Source organism: Phaseolus vulgaris, chromosome 7 (assembly GCF_051622355.1).
Source record: "Phaseolus vulgaris cultivar YP4 chromosome 7, ASM5162235v1, whole genome shotgun sequence".
NCBI classification, from domain to species: Eukaryota; Viridiplantae; Streptophyta; class Magnoliopsida; order Fabales; family Fabaceae; genus Phaseolus; species Phaseolus vulgaris.
The window spans coordinates 455,725-473,162 of record NC_143504.1 but is presented as its reverse complement, the minus strand read 5'-3'; the positions used below and the strand labels follow the sequence as shown (position 1 = coordinate 473,162).

General features: G+C 34.2%; 2 protein-coding genes across 6 annotated transcripts; one reads left to right on the top strand and one right to left on the bottom strand.

Moving 5' to 3' along the window:
- Window positions 1-292: 292 nt before the first annotated feature.
- KU70 (ATP-dependent DNA helicase 2 subunit Ku70-like protein) lies at window positions 293-11,981 on the top strand. Of its 2 annotated transcripts, XM_068635455.2 has the most exons (19): window positions 293-492; window positions 577-654; window positions 755-862; window positions 1,141-1,255; window positions 1,875-1,980; window positions 2,064-2,181; window positions 2,284-2,367; window positions 2,480-2,538; window positions 3,850-3,983; window positions 4,323-4,366; window positions 4,860-4,936; window positions 5,413-5,560; window positions 6,566-6,627; window positions 7,155-7,215; window positions 8,821-8,913; window positions 9,012-9,132; window positions 10,064-10,166; window positions 10,342-10,525; window positions 11,639-11,981. In XM_068635455.2, the coding sequence occupies exons 1-19, from the start codon at window positions 424-426 to the stop codon at window positions 11,750-11,752; spliced, it is 1,878 nt and encodes a 625-aa protein (XP_068491556.1). In that variant the 5' UTR covers window positions 293-423; the 3' UTR covers window positions 11,753-11,981. The 2 variants fall into 2 exon arrangements, 1 of the variants encoding a protein (XP_068491556.1); XR_016523368.1 differs by lacking the exon at window positions 7,155-7,215 and having other exon boundaries at window positions 305-492; window positions 7,216-8,913.
- A 1,438-nt stretch (window positions 11,982-13,419) lies between these two features.
- On the bottom strand, window positions 13,420-17,383 carry LOC137828773 (putative protein phosphatase 2C 33). Of its 4 annotated transcripts, XR_011083967.2 has the most exons (8): window positions 16,673-17,383; window positions 16,478-16,595; window positions 16,168-16,391; window positions 15,814-16,082; window positions 14,640-14,852; window positions 14,434-14,534; window positions 13,944-14,051; window positions 13,420-13,781 (listed from the first exon to the last, which is right to left on the bottom strand). XR_011083967.2 is itself a non-coding variant. In XM_068635457.2 (4 exons), exons 1-4 carry the CDS (start codon window positions 17,225-17,227, stop codon window positions 15,813-15,815), a joined length of 1,167 nt encoding a protein of 388 aa, XP_068491558.1. In that variant the 5' UTR covers window positions 17,228-17,383; the 3' UTR covers window positions 14,924-15,812. The 4 variants fall into 4 exon arrangements, 1 of the variants encoding a protein (XP_068491558.1); XR_016523369.1 differs by having other exon boundaries at window positions 13,420-14,057; XR_011083965.2 differs by having other exon boundaries at window positions 13,420-14,051.
- Between the last annotated feature and the right edge of the window lie 55 nt (window positions 17,384-17,438).

Sequence of the window (17,438 nt, the reverse complement as noted above, 5' to 3'; positions counted from 1 at the left end):
AGTTTTGAAAAATTATTCATAAATTATTTAATGTCATGTACTTATGACAGATTTAAAATATATAATCTAATAAAAACAATTAATTTAACATTACTTAGAATTAAAAATTGTAGATATATTGTTTTGTTCAAATTTATTAATATAGCAGGTTTATTAAATTACATTTTCTTATAGAAGGAAACAATTAGTTAGAATATAGGTTCTAACAATTAAAATATTGATAAAATTAAATTGAACTATTTTAATAATGCGACCAACAATAATTTAAAACAATACTTACTTGCCTAAACATGTTTTCACACACATATATAAGGAACATCGTATAAATTTTAAGCAGCAGAGTCAAAGAACGTTTTGGGCGCGAGTTAGAGAGAGAGATAAAAGGGGTTTCGATTCGAAGCGAAGTGGAAGAGTCAGAGCACGATGGATTTGGACGCTGATGATATCTTCAGAGACGACGAAGACTACGCCGAGGCTCATCGCTCGCTCCTTGTAAACTACTTTCTCTCACTCTAATTTTTCTTTTTCCATTTCTTTCTGTTCTGTTCTGTTCAAACGTCAAAACCCTTACATCAGGAAGATGAATCGACCAAAGAATACGTGGTTTACCTGGTCGATGCTTCGCCTAAAATGTTCAACGCCGTTTGCACTTCGGTAACTTTTCTTTTCTTCTCCTTTGATTACTGTTCATTTTCCTTCACTTTCTTGCCACTCACTAACTCGCCATCCATGCCACATTTTGCGATCTCACCAGAACCTTGAAACCTATTTCCACATTGCGATCTCTTGTATATCTCAAACACTAAAGACTCAAATCATTAGCAGATCCTACGATCAAGTCGCCATATGCTTCTTCAATACTGTAAGTTTTTACTCACCGCTTCTTGCTTTTATTCTTGATGTGTGTGGTGGTGGAAATTACAAAGTACAAGACTAGGTTTATGACTTTTAGCTTTATAAATCTTAAACCCTAAAATTATCGGTTATGCACTTTAATTAGAATTAAATTTTCGCCTTGCTACCTCAGTGAAATGTGGTGGCTATAATGAAATCCTTCACTGCGCATTTTACTAAGGCAAAACTCTAATTCGGTGTATCTTGTTTTGCACTCTCTCGTTTTTAATCCATTTGTTATTTCAGAGGGAGAAGCAGAATTTACAAGGCTTAAACAGTGTTTTTGTATTTACTGTTCCTGAAAGAGAGTTTCTAGACAGGCCAACTGCAAGGCTCATAAAAGAATTTGACCAGTTGGAGGGTAAGTTTTTGGGCTTTCCAGTTGTGGCGGTGGATATAGAGAACCGTTTAGGTGGACCTTATTTATCCTAAAATATCTTGTTGTCATCTCCTTTTCATAAGAGATGATGACATTGAACTTGGTGTTGTATTCTTGTTAATTTCGTTGTTTTTTTTTGTCATATGAAGCACTGACGAGATGATTAAAGTTTACTGCATGATATTGTACAGGCAAAGTATTGTTTACCTGGTGCAAATTTCCTTGTTTGAAGTTTTTTTTTTAAGCTATAACTAGGGTTTGAAGTATTTTTTGGATAATATAATGGTGTTGTTTTGGCTCTGATGACTGGCAGATAAAATTAGAAAGAGGATGTGAAGTTGAACAAAAAAGTAAAGTAGTGAATTTAATTAAACCTATGATTACATTTATTATGTTATGTCTGCTAATAACTCATAATACATTCACATTATTAGTGTATAGGTTGTATCTTTTTCAATCCTTATAAACTTAGTGTAATGCTTTTGTATGATGTGAATAATTATGCATTTAATAGGATTAGTTTCTGATTCAGAATCTGTCTTGTTTTGTGTATTATGTATTTGATAATTCTGAGGCTATTGTTTGTTTCAATCTTCTCTAGAATCATTTTCTAAACACATTGGAAGTCAGCATGGCATTGTGTCTGATACTCGAGAAAATTCTCTGTACAATGCTATCTGGGCAGCTCAGGCACTTCTTCGTAAAGGGTAATATATTGGTTATGGATACACACATTACTTTCAGTCTTTCACGTGATTATTGGTTACTGATTATGGGCAACAAATGCCAGGTCAGCAAAGACGATTGACAAACGCATACTTTTGTTCACAAATGATGATGATCCTTTTGGGAGTATCATAGGAGCTGCAAAATCAGATATGATAAGAATGACCCTGCAGAGAGCTAAAGTACCCATTAACATATGCTTTTGTTTATTGCATAGATGGTAAAACTACAAGGTTTGAAGAATGCCAGTGGTTTCATAATTACTTTTTTTTTTATTTGTTAAGGATGCACAGGATCTTGGAATTTCTATTGAACTTCTTCCATTGAGTTGCTCTGATGAAGTGTTCAATGTATCTCAATTCTATGCTGTATGTCTACATATCTATGACATATATTTGTTATGCTTCCCCCCCTAAATTTCTTCTCTAAACTGATCCTTATAATTTTTCCATGTTTACTTGTCAATTGTATGCCTTTTAGGATTTGATTGGGTTGCAAGGAGATGATTTAGTTGACTTTATCCCAGCTGCAGGAAACAAGTATGGCATCCTATTTATGATGTTCTGTGATTTATTTCTCTCGTGTTATTGAAATTGGACATTGTAGTTTTACTTGTATGTTTGTTTGTTGAAATGCAATACACATTTGAAGGAAACCATAGCAAGGGAAAAATGTGTAATCAAGGTTGTCAAAAGTATGCGGATGGCCACGGACCGGGCTGGTGCGGGTTTGACTATCCCATCCCCCATCGGGAAAAGAGTATCTTACTATTCCAAATATAAGTTAATAATTTTTTTTATAAAAAATAAAATTCACAACAAAGAAAATATGATATTATAAAGTATTTTAAGATCAAAAGAATACGCATTTTCTTTTCTTCAATGTCAAATATCACAAAAGAAATTATAATTGTAGAAATGTCAAATGAGAGTATCAAATAACAATGGGATAAAGGTCAAATAATTATATAAAAGAGTAAAAATGACCAAATGTATAACCTATAAATAAATTATGAAACTAAAAATCAAAGAAAAGTTAATATAAATTTTTTATGTTACCTAATAAATTAAATATATTTTAGTAATTTTAAACAGTGATATTGAACAAGTTGAACAATTGAGAGAGAGAATGAAAAGTTGTGCGAGAGAAAGAAGGATTATCCAATTGAAACAAAACTAAGGATCAAAGAGAAAAGTGTAGATAAATTTTTTAGGTTACCTAATCCATATCCATCCTCGTCCCCATACCCAATTTAAGAAATTGGGTATTTACCCATACCTATACTCGGTCAATGCTGGGATTCTTCGTCAAAATCGGGACAGGTTGGAACAATACCTGCGGGGCAGGTTTATTTGCCATCCCTAGATCCCATAGAGGATATAATCAAATAGTTAGACTTTATGTTAAAAAACTGTCATCTAAACCATTAAATTAAGGAAGTTTCAGGTGCAAATGATTTGTCATTTATTCTATAGGCGTGGTTTATTACTAGACAATATGGTGCTGATCTTGCATTAGGGACACGTCTATACAATTGGCATGTATTGGGGTATCTTTCTATAGTTTACTTAAATTTACCCCATAAAAGAGGTGAAATTGATTAATGTGAATCACATATCCCAGTGGAAAGTGGCTCCATGTCTCAATTATTTAAAGGATGAAAATGTAGTATTGCTTGAAATCATTACTTAACAAAACATCTCACGTTTTTGTGATATTATTTATATTTAGTTAGATTATGATGTTGTGCAACTAATAGTTACAAATTGGGTTAAAATTACAAGCAATGCTTATTTAAGCACAATTCAATTTAAGTCTCAGTTTTATCAATTTTTGTGTTTGAATTTCAGATTGGAGGATATGAAAGATCAGTTAAGAAAACGCATGTTTACGAAGCGCATCGTCAAAAGACTTAAATTCACAATAGTTAATGGGATATCCATAGAACTTAATTCTTATGCCTTAATTCGTCCCACTGCACCTGGTAGGAATTTAACGTCACTTTTCTAGCTTTTAAAAGCTATAATTTTGCATAATCCCAGTGTTTTTGTTTTATTTTGTGCTGTGTAACCTCTGCAAAATTTTGCATTGGTCCCTTCCTTTTAAGTTTTTAACTTGGAAATTTATAGTATATACATTTTCAGCTTATAGAAGCTATTATTTTGCATAATTCATTTTCGTTGTTCTTGTGTTTTGTTATGGTCCATGTGACATGTGCGAAGTTTTCCATTGGTTCCTTTTAAGTTTTTAACCTGGAAAATTATAGCTTATACATATTCAGCTTATATTATATTGAATGACACCCCATGCTTTTGATGTGTAGGAGCTATCACATGGCTTGATTCTGTTACTAATCGTCCTTTGAAGGTGATTAATTTTATAATCTAAATTTGAAAATAGTATATTTTCCTTGGAATGGTATAATGATACAATTTAAATTTTAGAAGTTGAAATCTTGTTCTTTTTGTAGTTTTTACATTACAATAAAATAATGTCCCTTACTGAAACTGGACATGATCCTTGTATCCATAACTATCGTATATAGATAGCCAAAAAAGATGAGTCTACTTTCTAAAATTTATTTGTAGAATATAATTATTACTTTGGAGAAAGAATGTTTTTGGACTTTTTTTATGACTTCCTGTTAGTTTTTATGAAAGTCAAGCTACTACAAAAAAAATTGCTGCTTCATTTTTCCTGTTGTTAGTGTTGTACAGTCATGCTCTTTTTTGTTATATGATTTTATCTGTAGAATCACAATGCTCTTGAATTCCCATTGGTTATATTTTTTTAGTCAGACCATAATGCTGAGTGCTCTTAGAACTGTATAAGACAATTGTAAACTGGTTTGATGGTGCAGATTGAAAGAATTTTCATTTGTGCTGATACTGGTGCAGTGCTGGAAGAACCTACTACACGGTTTTTACCTTATAAAAGGTATGCATTTTATGCTTTTATCTGTATTTAATTTGAATGTTTGGACAATTTTCTTCACTTCAATCTTTTCTATTTAGATTTGATTTGACAAATAATATTAACTGTACCATATGAGACATTGCTATCGTTGTTGAGAAGAGGAGTTTATGGGATCTCGATCATAGCCAGTTATTTGTTCTTGGACAAATCTGTCATTGAAGGAAGATGTGAGATGGTTTTGTTTAGTTTCTGAAAATATAGGGTGAATAGTATCATTGCAATCTTTTTTGAGTGACACAGTGCTTGGCCTTTTTAATTTTTGGGATTCAGTGCTTCAGAAGGTATGTAAGAATAACCAACTGTGGGATATTTGTTGGACAGATGACATGAAACTTTTAAATGCATGCCTGTATAAATACTTCAAATGCCCTTATTCTATTTCTTGAGGCCCTGTTGTTTCCTTTTCAATCTAATTATAATATTATTGATTTTTTCAGCCAGAATATTACATTTTTGATGAGGCAACTATCTGAAATTAAAAGAGTTTCAACCGGACATCTACATCTTTTAGGGTTCAAGCCACTGAGTTGCTTGAGAGATTATTACAACTTGAAACCATCAACTTTCCTTTATCCGAGTGATGAGGTAACTGGTTTTTGTCATATATGAACTGTTGATGGCATCTTTAGTTATGAATAATGTTTGGTTTTAGTTGCAACTTTTGTGCTTGGTGCTGATTTCTTATCAAATACTCTTAACGTTGTTTCATTTTGGTGAAATTGTGCATCGACAATGTTGAGGTCCACATCAAACTTTTATGACCACTATAGTGTCAATCAGGATCCAATGGTTGATGTTTTCTATTAAATGTTAATTATAATGTTTATTTTAAATTAGAAATCCTTGTATTCATTAGATTACCTAATTATAGGAATTAGAAAAATTGTGCCATTATTGCTATTGGTGGCTGTAAATATCTTTGTAATATTTATACATCGTAATGATCAATGAAAAAGGCAGAAAAATGGAAATTATGACATAATCCTTATTTTATACAAGGTTTGGGTATTTTTCATATATAGTCCTTACTCCCTAGGGTTTGGGCAGTTCTCACCTTGCAGTACGCTTGTGAGGTTGATTTTGACTCAAAGCCTGTATTTGTCTTTGTTCTAGAGTACAAATTATCAATTATGGGTGTGTTTAGATCACATCTGCTAGAGATATGATCAATGTAGTCCTTGTAAGGTTTAAGCTAGTTCTCACTTTTCAGAAATTGGGCTTAACTGCTCATGTTTTATAAGGATCACACTCGTCATATCTTTATTTGATGTGTGATTTCAATAGAATGTGATGTTCTTTCATTGGTACATAAATGATGTGCATTCGTCATCTTGTCATCAGGAATCTTGTTTTGATGCAAATTGTGCTGATTACTGTTCTACCGATAAATTGCCCTCATGGAATGGGTGCTTATAGTGTCCCATTTACAAATCAAATAGTGTTCATATCTAGTGGTCTGTTGGTGTTTTCGGAAATGCTACCTGTATAATAGTTGCACCAAATGTATCTTACATGCTTGCTTCTCTAGTTTGTATGTTTCTCACTTTTTCTATTTCATAGTATTCTTCTGTGATGTCATTTACTTTGCAGGGTACAGACAGCAGCATGTGCATCTTCATTGCCCTGCATAGGTCCATGATACAACTCAACCGGTATCCTTGATTCCTTGTCTTTAAGGGTTTTTTCAATTGCACTGTCACATCCTTTATTCATGTCTACATCAACTTTTTATTTTTTGTTTTTAGCAATTATGAAAATTTAATATCTTAAATAATGTAGTCTGATTCTGATAAATTTCTTTGCAATTGGATATCTGCATTTTCTTTTTCCTAAAAAGTTATTTGTTTATCAAATTAGAGTTTGAATTGGTAAAATGTTGAATCAATTAATTCTACACCTAGAAATTTTTGCTATTTATGGGGCAGTTTCATGGAGTTAGTAGGAAAAGGGAAAGAGAGGGATTTGTGAAAGCTGCAATTGAAATCAAGTTAGGTAGTGTCTGTATATACAAAAACAAGTGACAATTATTATAGATTAATAAAGCATCCTCTTGTAATATTACTACATTGCTATTACACAATTGATGTGGTAGTTTTTGTGGTTGCAATATGACTGATGTTAAATGACTTGTATGTGCTAATAATTACCAATCAAAGTAATTTTCTGATGTTTCTGTCAGTTTTGCTGTTGCTTTTAGTGGCAGTTGTTCTCGCCCTCAATTGGTTGCTCTCATTGCACAGGTACAATTCGTTGAATGCTATAAATTTGGCATTATTACGAATGATTGCTTTCTTGACTTCAAAGCTAATGTGACGTGGTAGTTTGATGGCTTTGCCTCTCAACTTCTGAATAATTTTAGAGCGCTACTTTGCTGTTGTAATTGTCTTGCATTCTTTTGTTTACTTATATTTCCTGGACTTTGATCTTTTTACTTATGCTCAAGCTTTCTTCTCTACATCTCAAGTTATTGACTAATTCCTACTATAGCCACATCGGAATGTCTTTGAGATAATATGGTTAATAGAAGTCCAAGTGCTATAATTTAAAATTTGGTATGCTGGTCCTGGTTGCTTACCAGCAAATGATGTAGCGATCTCCTCTAAGATAATTTTATTATGAATAAAATTATAGTAAATCTCAATTTGTTGTTTGTTCATGAAAAGCTTGATGAAAGACAATGTACAAGGCTGCTCAGTTGTCACAAATAAGGTTTATAAGGCATAGACTTAGAAAACCTAACCCAATCTCACAAAACCAGTTTGTAAGAGAACTGTCCAATCTTTATAAGTTTTATTTGTGTCATATCTAATCAATTTGAGACTAAATCACCACCTTTAACAGCTGACAATTAACACAGTCCCCAAAGAGGTTCCACCTGAGTTGGGCTAGTGCTGATTGCCATAAAGGTGATTTTCTAACATTCCCCCTCATGGCCATGCTACAGCTACAGGCCTGTAGCGTGGCAAATACATGTAATCTAATAATAATCTTGGAAGGACTCTAATACCATCTTAGAAGACCTAACTTAACCTTATAAAATGAGTTGGTAAGGTTCACCCAAGTTTTATAAGCTATATTTAAGCCGTATTTCTAGTTGGGACTAAATTACCATCCTTGAGGTTGCAATTAAGACAACCCTAGAGAGGCCACAGATGAGGCGGGCCGTTGATTGCAATTAAGATAACTTTCCAATACCTTCTATGCAAAATTGTAACACTTGGAGAAGTTGTTTCACTCACGACTTACGAGTTCACATGTGGTGAGGGCTATGGTCAGGTAGTAGTTTGCCTTTGCATTGGACCTCTCAAACATTTTGCTGTATACTCCTCCATGGAATGAGATTACTTTTTAAAACCATAGTTGTCAGGAATAGATTGCTTGTCAGTTGAACAATCTGCCCCATGTCTGGCTTTGATATGTCAATTAATTAACTTTGCCAACCAACCTGTAGCATCCCTAGGATCAGAATAGGACATCCTGGTTAGGTAGAAGCCTCCATTTGGGTACATGAGAATCATTTGGCTCATTATCCAGCATGCCGCTCTCCTAAATATTTGAAGAAAATCTTTGTTGTTTGAGGCATTCAATACCATCAAGATCATCACTTGCAATCATTATATTATCAGCATAAACAAATGAGTAAATGCATAGATTGGAAAAACATATATAGAACAAAAAGTGGTGTGCTTCACTTTGAATCATTCCAAACTCCTGAATTAACACATATTTAACCTATATCTAGAAAGATCTCAATAACATGATTGCAATCAGTACAATGTAATCATAATCTCAACTATTGATTTTATGTGTTTGTATCAGATTCTTAACTTGTGTATGATTGTTAGGAAGAAGTTGTTCAATCAGGTAGTCAGATTGAGCCACCCGGAATGCACATGATTTATCTTCCATATTCTGATGACATTAGACTTGTTGAAGAGGTAGAAAACTGCAATATTTCGTCTTCAAACTTATAATGTCAATAACGGTGAAAATTTTAAATATGAAGTTATTGTCTTGCTGGGTATGATTTTTACAGCGTTATTCAGATACAAGTGGGATGGTGACTAAAGCAAGTAGTGATCAAATAAAAAAGGCAGCTGATTTAATTAAGCGTGTTGACTTGAAAGATTTTTCTGTATGCCAATTTACCAACCCTGGTAAGCATCTTCTCTCTTCCTCTAGTTTACTCCCTCTCCTTGATGATTGACAAGTTCTGTATATACTTCTAGTTAGCTTCATTGGTTATCTGCTGCATTGTGTCATCATCATTACTTAAACCTTAAATACAAACTCTTACCTCGCCTGAATTATGGACAGTTTACTTCAAGATATGGGTGATTTCTATACGAAGGGTGGTTGAAAATAAATAAAGACAGTGTTCTACTCAAGATTTCTCCAAATATAATGTTCATTGTTTGGAGAAATATTCTACTGATCTTGTTTGTTGTTTAAACATAAATGATGTATATATTGAAGAGTTTATTTCTGAACCTGATAAATTGCATCCAAAGCTTTTTCACTCGGTGGTTGTTTACCACCTTGATCGAATGAAGCCACTGTGCTATATCTTAAAAACCAATTTTTTGGAAAGATCAAGAGCTTGTTCAATGAAACATAAAATGTCGTTTTTGTTAATCTTTTTGTTCATCCGCTTTTCTTACTTGGGCTGCTGTTGATTTCTCCCTGCATGACCAAATCATTTAGGCTAGATTCTCTCGTATTTTTCTTAATATGCCTCTGACTCTCATCCTTTTTAACCCATCTCATCTACCCCAATATTTTCATAACTTCAACTCTGATAGTTTATTTTTTTGTTGAAAAGCATTGCATTTATACATTCCATTCCTTTAACTTTTCCCAAGAATTTGACCTTTTGTTGAATTTTTACTCAATGAAATGAATAAACTGTAGAAAAAAATATATTAACTTCATGCCTGTTTACTTATTTTTGATTTTATTCCTTTATAGTGTATGATCATTAGTTACTTGCTATGTGTGACTTGTTCTACTTCTATTTATTATTCCCATTTGCAAAATGAAAAGATATTATGATTACTGTTGGTAACAAATAAGCTTTTTCATTATCAGCCTTGCAAAGACACTATGCTGTACTTCAGGCATTGGCATTGGAAGAGTATGATATTCCGGAAATGAAAGATGAAACATTACCTGACGAGGAAGGCTTGGCCAGGTAAGCTCGAGTTATTTCATAATTAATTGAGTATTTTGTTGAGTCTTAATTTTGCAGACTGTAAAAATGAAACTGAGAAAATGCTTTGTTCTGTTTGACCTTTGATCTCTTCATTGGAAAATATTTGCTGTTTAAGAGTTTAGTATGAAATGATAATCCTGCTTGTTACCTGCAGACCAGGAGTGGTGAAGGCATTAGAAGAATTCAAAACCTCTGTATATGGGGATAACTATGATGAGGAGAATGAGCAGGGCATTGGGAAGCCAACTGAAGCCTCAAAGAAACGAAAAGCAAATGCAGAGTTTGCAACAAAAGAGTGTGAACAATATGACTGGGGTGAGCTTGCTGATACTGGAAAGGTAATTCTTGGAAGTTATTTCATGCACTGCTTATTTGTGGGATAGGCAGGTGTGCTTAAGCTTCAGCCAATTTTACAACGAACATACTGCAAACTGTACTGGACAAGCCATACAGTTACGAGTGGTCATGGATTGGATTTTAAAAATGATTTCAAATCCATATCCATTTTAACTAATCAAATTTATGTATTTTTTCAAATCCATTTAAAGTGGATTAAATCTGGATTAAATCTAGGTACATATCCATTTTAACTAATCAAATTTATGGATTTTTTCAAATCCATTTAAAGTGGATTAAATCTAGGTTCATATCCATTTTAACTAATCAAATTTATGGATTTTTTCAAATCCATTTAAAGTGGATTAAGTCTAGGTACATATCCTATTTAAAGTGGATTAAATCTAGATATAAAGTGGATTATCTAACCTGACATAGGTAGGCATGGACCCGGACCGACTCCACCCATGGACTCGAGTCGACTCGGGCGAACTAGGCTCGACCTAAGGCATGAGCCTGAGTCAACTTGGCTCAACATTCGCCCAACTCAGGTTGAGATGGGCTGACTAGTTTCAAAAACAGTCGAGACCGACTCAAGAGTCGACATGAGCCCGGGCTAACATGACTAGACATTGGCCCAAGTCGGCAATGACTGTGGACTCCACGACGGTGGGCTCGACAACAGTGGACTCGACAACAGTGGACTCCACGACGGTGGGCTCGACAACTGCGGACTCGACAGCAGCGGACTCCACAACGGTGGACTCCACAACGGTGGACTCGACAACTCGACAGCGGTGCACTCCACAGCGGTGGACTCGACAGCGGTGGACTCCGCGACGGTGGACTATGCTCAACAACTGCCGTACTGACTTGACTCAACAATTAAATGGAATCCATGTTATGTTAGACTGCAAGGAAATAAAAAATATTCTATTGATAATCAATTTAAAATAAAAAATATGTTAAAATGAATAGGAAGATTTTTCTAGTCATTTGACAAAAATATTCTATTTCATTTCATGAAAAGTGACCTTTTCTCTAAATTTCTAGAAACTTTTAAAAGTTTTACAAATTAATCTATTCTGACGGAATAATTTGATATTGTTTTGCAGTTAAAGGATTTGACTGTGGTGGAGTTGAAATATTATCTTACCGCACATAATCTTCCTCTTACCGGAAAGAAGGAGGCTTTAATTAGCCGAATATTAAGCGACATGGGAAAATAAGCACGACGCCAAAGTGCTTTTGCAACGTCGATAACTATAATATAACACTTTTACACTCATTTTGCTTCTGAAGAGGTTGCAAAGACCTCTAAAACATGAAAAGGGGGAACAGTGCAATGTTGTTAAAAGGTATTTTCTATTAAAACCTACTATGTCTTAAAAAGAGAAGTATCAATTCAAAAAAGGAATATCCGAATAATAAATTACAATTAAAAGTTCTTTTTTGTCATTCACCTAAAACCATCCATTACTAACTCCCTTTATTTGTCATTTTACACTCTTAAAAGTAATTAATATAAAAAGAGGAAAATTTAGTTAAGTGTAATTAATAACTTAGTTAATTTGCATTAAAAAATTAAATGTTTTCATTGGTTTGATGAAAGAGATCAGATCGAACGAATATTTGTCCAATTAGGAAGATATCATTTTATGGAAATATTTGGTTAATATAAAAAAATATCTATAATCCATAATAATGAGTGTTTTTTTTATTTAAATTATGTAGTTATTGTTTTAAATTATTTTTTCCGCACTGTCTAATTTCTTGCAAGTTTTATTCAACTTATGTTTTTAATTATTTCATGCAACGAATAAATAGAAAAGACAAATTACCATATCTAATATTGACTAAAGTTTTTGAAGTTTTAAAAAATATAAATATAGGTTGAACAAAGAATTTCACTTAATTACTTTTTTATTTATTAAATTAGAATACGAGACTTTATTTAAAGTTAATTAAATTCTATATAGCCTATCCAGCATCAAACCTTGCAAATTTTTCGATGACACCCGTAAAATATCAAGACCTTTGAACAATGTAAAAAAAATAAAATATATACAAGATATAGAAATATTCACCTTTATGAATGATTTAAAAAACATGTTACTTTTATTTTTAAATATTAGCAAGTGATCAATAAGGATAATATTTCATAATTTTCATTTTAATTTTAGTAACACCCAAGAAGTGTACTTTACATATATCATATTTTTTTTATATATTTTGAAGATAAGGGATGAGCGTACCTGATAGTGTATCGTAATCAAGGTTCAACTCCACATCATCAGAAAGTGTTCACCGAAGAGGATAACTTCAGATTCCAACCTGAAAAGTTAAATTGAAGCAGGAAAAAATCGAAACCATTATACCACAAGATCAAGTCAAAATGTCTTACAATATAACCCTCACATATGACACAATCAGCAACTTTTTCTACATCTTCACATGTCATAAAGACGACTTTTTCCTTTGATAAACAATAGCAGTATGAATGTCATATTGTAGATAATCAAACTTCAAAAATCATTGATTGGATACTTAGAAAGAATACATGCCTGTCGTGCCCTAACACCAAGATGAGATAAGTGAAGCAGTTCTTGCTCAAGTATAAATCCCACTATGTTCCTCCCAGCAGCTGTTACCTGCCAGTGTAATGAACTAATAAATATTAATATGATATGCTCTCAAATACAAATATATAAGTACATACCTCTTCGTCACCATCAGCTTTGTTAACAAATATAGGTCCTTCCACTATTGTAGTGAACCAGGAACAGTTCTTTCAGCCTAGCTCAAAGAAACCCAAACTCATGTTAGTAAAGGATATATGTTGCAAGTTGAAGTGGGTATTTGCAGTAAAAAAAATCTTGGTGGTAAAGTACTGATGTGAAAAACAAACCCATCATATTCGTGACGTGATTTATGCAGGATTATCATTCAAGACTCATCTTGCCGTAGTTTTAGTACAAGGATACATTCCCATTTTAGATATCTAAGCAAGGGATGAATCACTTCTCTAAATGCAATAAGGGTTTTTCTATATAAGGTTTCTCTCTCATACACAGAAGCACACAGTAAATATGATAATAACATTCTCCATGATATTTCTAAATGCAACTCGGTATTGGTGCCTGAACCAATTTTCCTAAAGCAGATCCCGGAACAAGGACATCCCAACCTTGAGAACCAGGAGTATTTCTAACAGCTTTTAGAAGAATCGTACACGTTTTTGAAACCTGTAAAATGACACTAAAAACATACGTAGAAAAGTCAGATAATATGTATATTCATAATATACTTGTTATGTTTGGTAAGGAAATCTGTAGTCTAGGAATAAACATGAACAAAAATCACAGATACTGATGAATATTTCCTGAAAATTTTCTGACTAAATTGCAAAGGATCATGTACCCAAAAGAGAAATATGAAGGACAATGCATTATCACACCCAGCTCGAATCTCAGCTTCTTTATATGTCCTGACACTGGTTTCAGGTTTTCCAAGAGTTTTACCTAGTATCTGCAACTTAAAATGACAAGTTTGTATATTTCAAAATATATGCATTTAAAATGAAGAGGAGCCCAGATGTGAAAACTAAACAGTACCGGTAAAACACGGCATACATTACTTTGAAATAAAGGAAAAACTACTATCAAATTTGCTACATCTGAATTGAATTTCCCTCATATTTCAAAAATCCTTGCAACTATTAAGGATGTTATCAAGGCTATCAGACTGTCTGTTTATTTAGTTATATATTTCCAGTGTACAGAGTTTTTAAAATTTTTGTCCTCCCTAGGCTTGGTTGCATCTTGGCTTCATTTTTTGTCATATTTCTTAAGTATCTTTTTGCACTAGGCATTTAAATTGCAGGCCTTTCAAATCATCAATACTTTCTAACCTGGACTTTCTGAGGGAATATCTATCTTAAAGTAGTTCTTCAGTATATTCATCAGAGTAGCTTTCAGTCTCATTGTCCAAATTGTCTGCAATCTTCATTTCCTGGAACAAAAGGGAGTACATTTAAAATGAAAATTAGTCAACACCGTCTACAATAATTTTAAAAAACAACAATTGGAGAATGGAGAAAGGACCTAAGAGAGTTACCTTTCCTTTCAGAAAAGCCTCTTTTAATTCAGGCAATGAGCTCATTTCCAAAAGCACCACACTCTTCTAGCTTCCAACCAGATAACTTCAGCTGGTGGATTCCAATAATAACGGCTCCAAGTGGATCATTCCACAAGTTAACATTTTTTGACTGCACATTTGCAGCCAGCCAGCCAGCCAGCATCTCCCACAAGTTCAAGCCCATTGAGAAATCTATTCATGTGTTCAGAAGTTAATGCGATACCAATAGAAAGGTCTTGTTATACAATCTTCAAGTAGCATTTGGTTGGAAAAGTTCTATATCAACATCAAACAAGTTCTACACAGTTCAATGATACTACATCCTTATGTAGTGGCCGACAGACTCTAGGCAGCTTGACTTCACTGCATCATTATATTTTACAGTCATTTGAAATCAACATGAAACTTATTTTTTCCCTTTTAAAGTATTAGATAATTTATATAATTCTTTAGCTAACCTCGAGGTCTAATAAACATCTATCTTCATGCATTGAGTGTTTGCATTATATTCTAATATTATGTAAACAGTTTAGGTGGAAGTTGTAATAATGGCTTAAACTTTCCAGTTTAACTCTTTCTTTATTTCAAAAAAACTTGGCTTTGGAAGGTGTGGCTATTTGGAGTGTGTAAATTAAAATATAATTAACAGAAATAGAAAACAAGATTCTTATTCTTTTCATTTCTCTTGTTTCAAGCAACCCACTGGATAAACTGCTTAATATAATCTAGGGACTTGGATATACAGAAGTTCACATCTACGGGATATACAGATAGGAAAAAGGCCTCGAGCTAAAGAAAAAAAACGATAGTATCCCTTTACCCTGTATATGTAAAAATATAAGATAAATTATGTAATATACAGACACACCCCTGAGGTTTAATAAAATTATACTTCATATTCCGTATCTATTTACATCACTATATCTCTCTATCTATACTCGTAACTGCATAAAGAAAATCAAGTGAGATGTGTTAATGGGTAGTATGTGCAACTTTATTTTGTTATATAAATTGAGGGAGATTTATTTGGGGGGAGACACAAATGAAATTTAGTTAAGCCTCAGGATGTGAGTGTATTTCTGAAATTAAGGATGCAGCCTAATAGTTTCTCTTCTAAATGAAGTGAGTGATGGTTGACAGAAAAGATATATACTATTGGCACTTTTCTTCAGGCTCCACTCTGAGTAGTGTTGGTGATGACTGCTCAACGTCATTTGATGGGTCTGTGTTGGTAGTTGATGGTTTTAAGTCCGACTTGGAATTAAGGAAGAGGCATACCACAGAGCAATCATCAACCTTAGAAGAAGGAAGCTTGGCTTTCCATGCCTGAACAGCTGCGTCAACCAGTATTCGAGCCGCGGAAGAGCGTGGAGTAGATGCCACAATGGACACTACTTCTTGGTTTGATAAAACATCCCATACCTAAAGAGAGTTGAATGTATGTACATGATAACACAAGTATGAGGATGGTATGATAAATGAAAAAAGGGAGTTAAGAGTTCGTTACCCCATCTGTGGCTAACACAACAAATTGATCCCTGTGAGTAAGGCGGTGATAGGAGAAATCAGGAACAGAGATGATTCCGAAGTCCTTGAGACAAAAATCTCCAAAAGCCCTTGACATGGCAAGCCCAGGGGAGTTAACATTGGGCAGCCATACTCTAGAAATCCATGGTTCACTTTTAAGGGCAAAAACTCTTCCCTTACAAATCCTTATCCTCTCTGCTTCCCCTGATAGAGGAAAGAGAATAAAAACAGAGTAAGAGTGCATTGATTGGATGCAAAGAAAGAACGACAATGGAGAGACAGAGACGTACTTGGAAGATCAGGCTTAAGGTCAGTGGTCAACTGAACGGCAGTAAGGGAACCATTACGGTCTTGGGTAGCCAATACAGCTCGGGAGTCACCGACATTGGCAATAACAAGGTCGTGACCCTTGAAGAATCGATGAATGAATGAATGAATGAATGAGAAGTGAAGAACTGAAGAAGATGATGCGATGTGATACTCACCTGCTTCAGCAGAATAACAGCAGTGGAGCCACTGGAAGAGCAATCGATCTGATTCTGGTCTCTGAGTTCTGAGTCCATCGTCTTGCAAGCCCTCACAAAAGATTGTCTCAACGTTGCAATATTAGTCGGAGCAACGCTATCGTGTTGGAAGTCATCGAAGGATGTGTTGAAGAAATTCCGATAGCTGTAGGTGGTGTTAGGGTTTATGGAATTCCACTGAGCAATGAGCTTCAAAGGAAACGAGTCTCTGAGTTTCTTGGCAACCAGATGGCCATGAGGTCCGTGGCCATCAAAAACGCCGCAGAAAACGGCGTCGTCCTTGGAACAGAAGTTGTCCCAAAGAAGCATTGCATCCTGGTTGATCGTTCCGTTGCCTTGCTTGCAGAACAAGGAAGCAACCTGCGATGAACCGTTCAAGAACAATCTCCCAGGAACTCTGTGGACCCGCATTTCGATTCTGTAATCGGAGAATGTGATGGGACTGCATAACGGTTCATCACATGCATCCATGGAAGGCAACGATGACGCCTCCGTCAACGAGAGGCACGATCCCATTCCCACAGATTTTCCGACACGACACAAACAACCTAATCGGACAAACAGAAAGAAGTGATTGCAGCGTGAATCGTCATCATCTTTGATTTCTACCACTCTCACTCTCTCTCTCTTACCATTATAACAATAATTCAATTATGACAAACAAGATAATCTAACGGTAAAACTACAATTGTTTGTTACGTAGTTTGTTAGTTAGTTGTACCTTCCT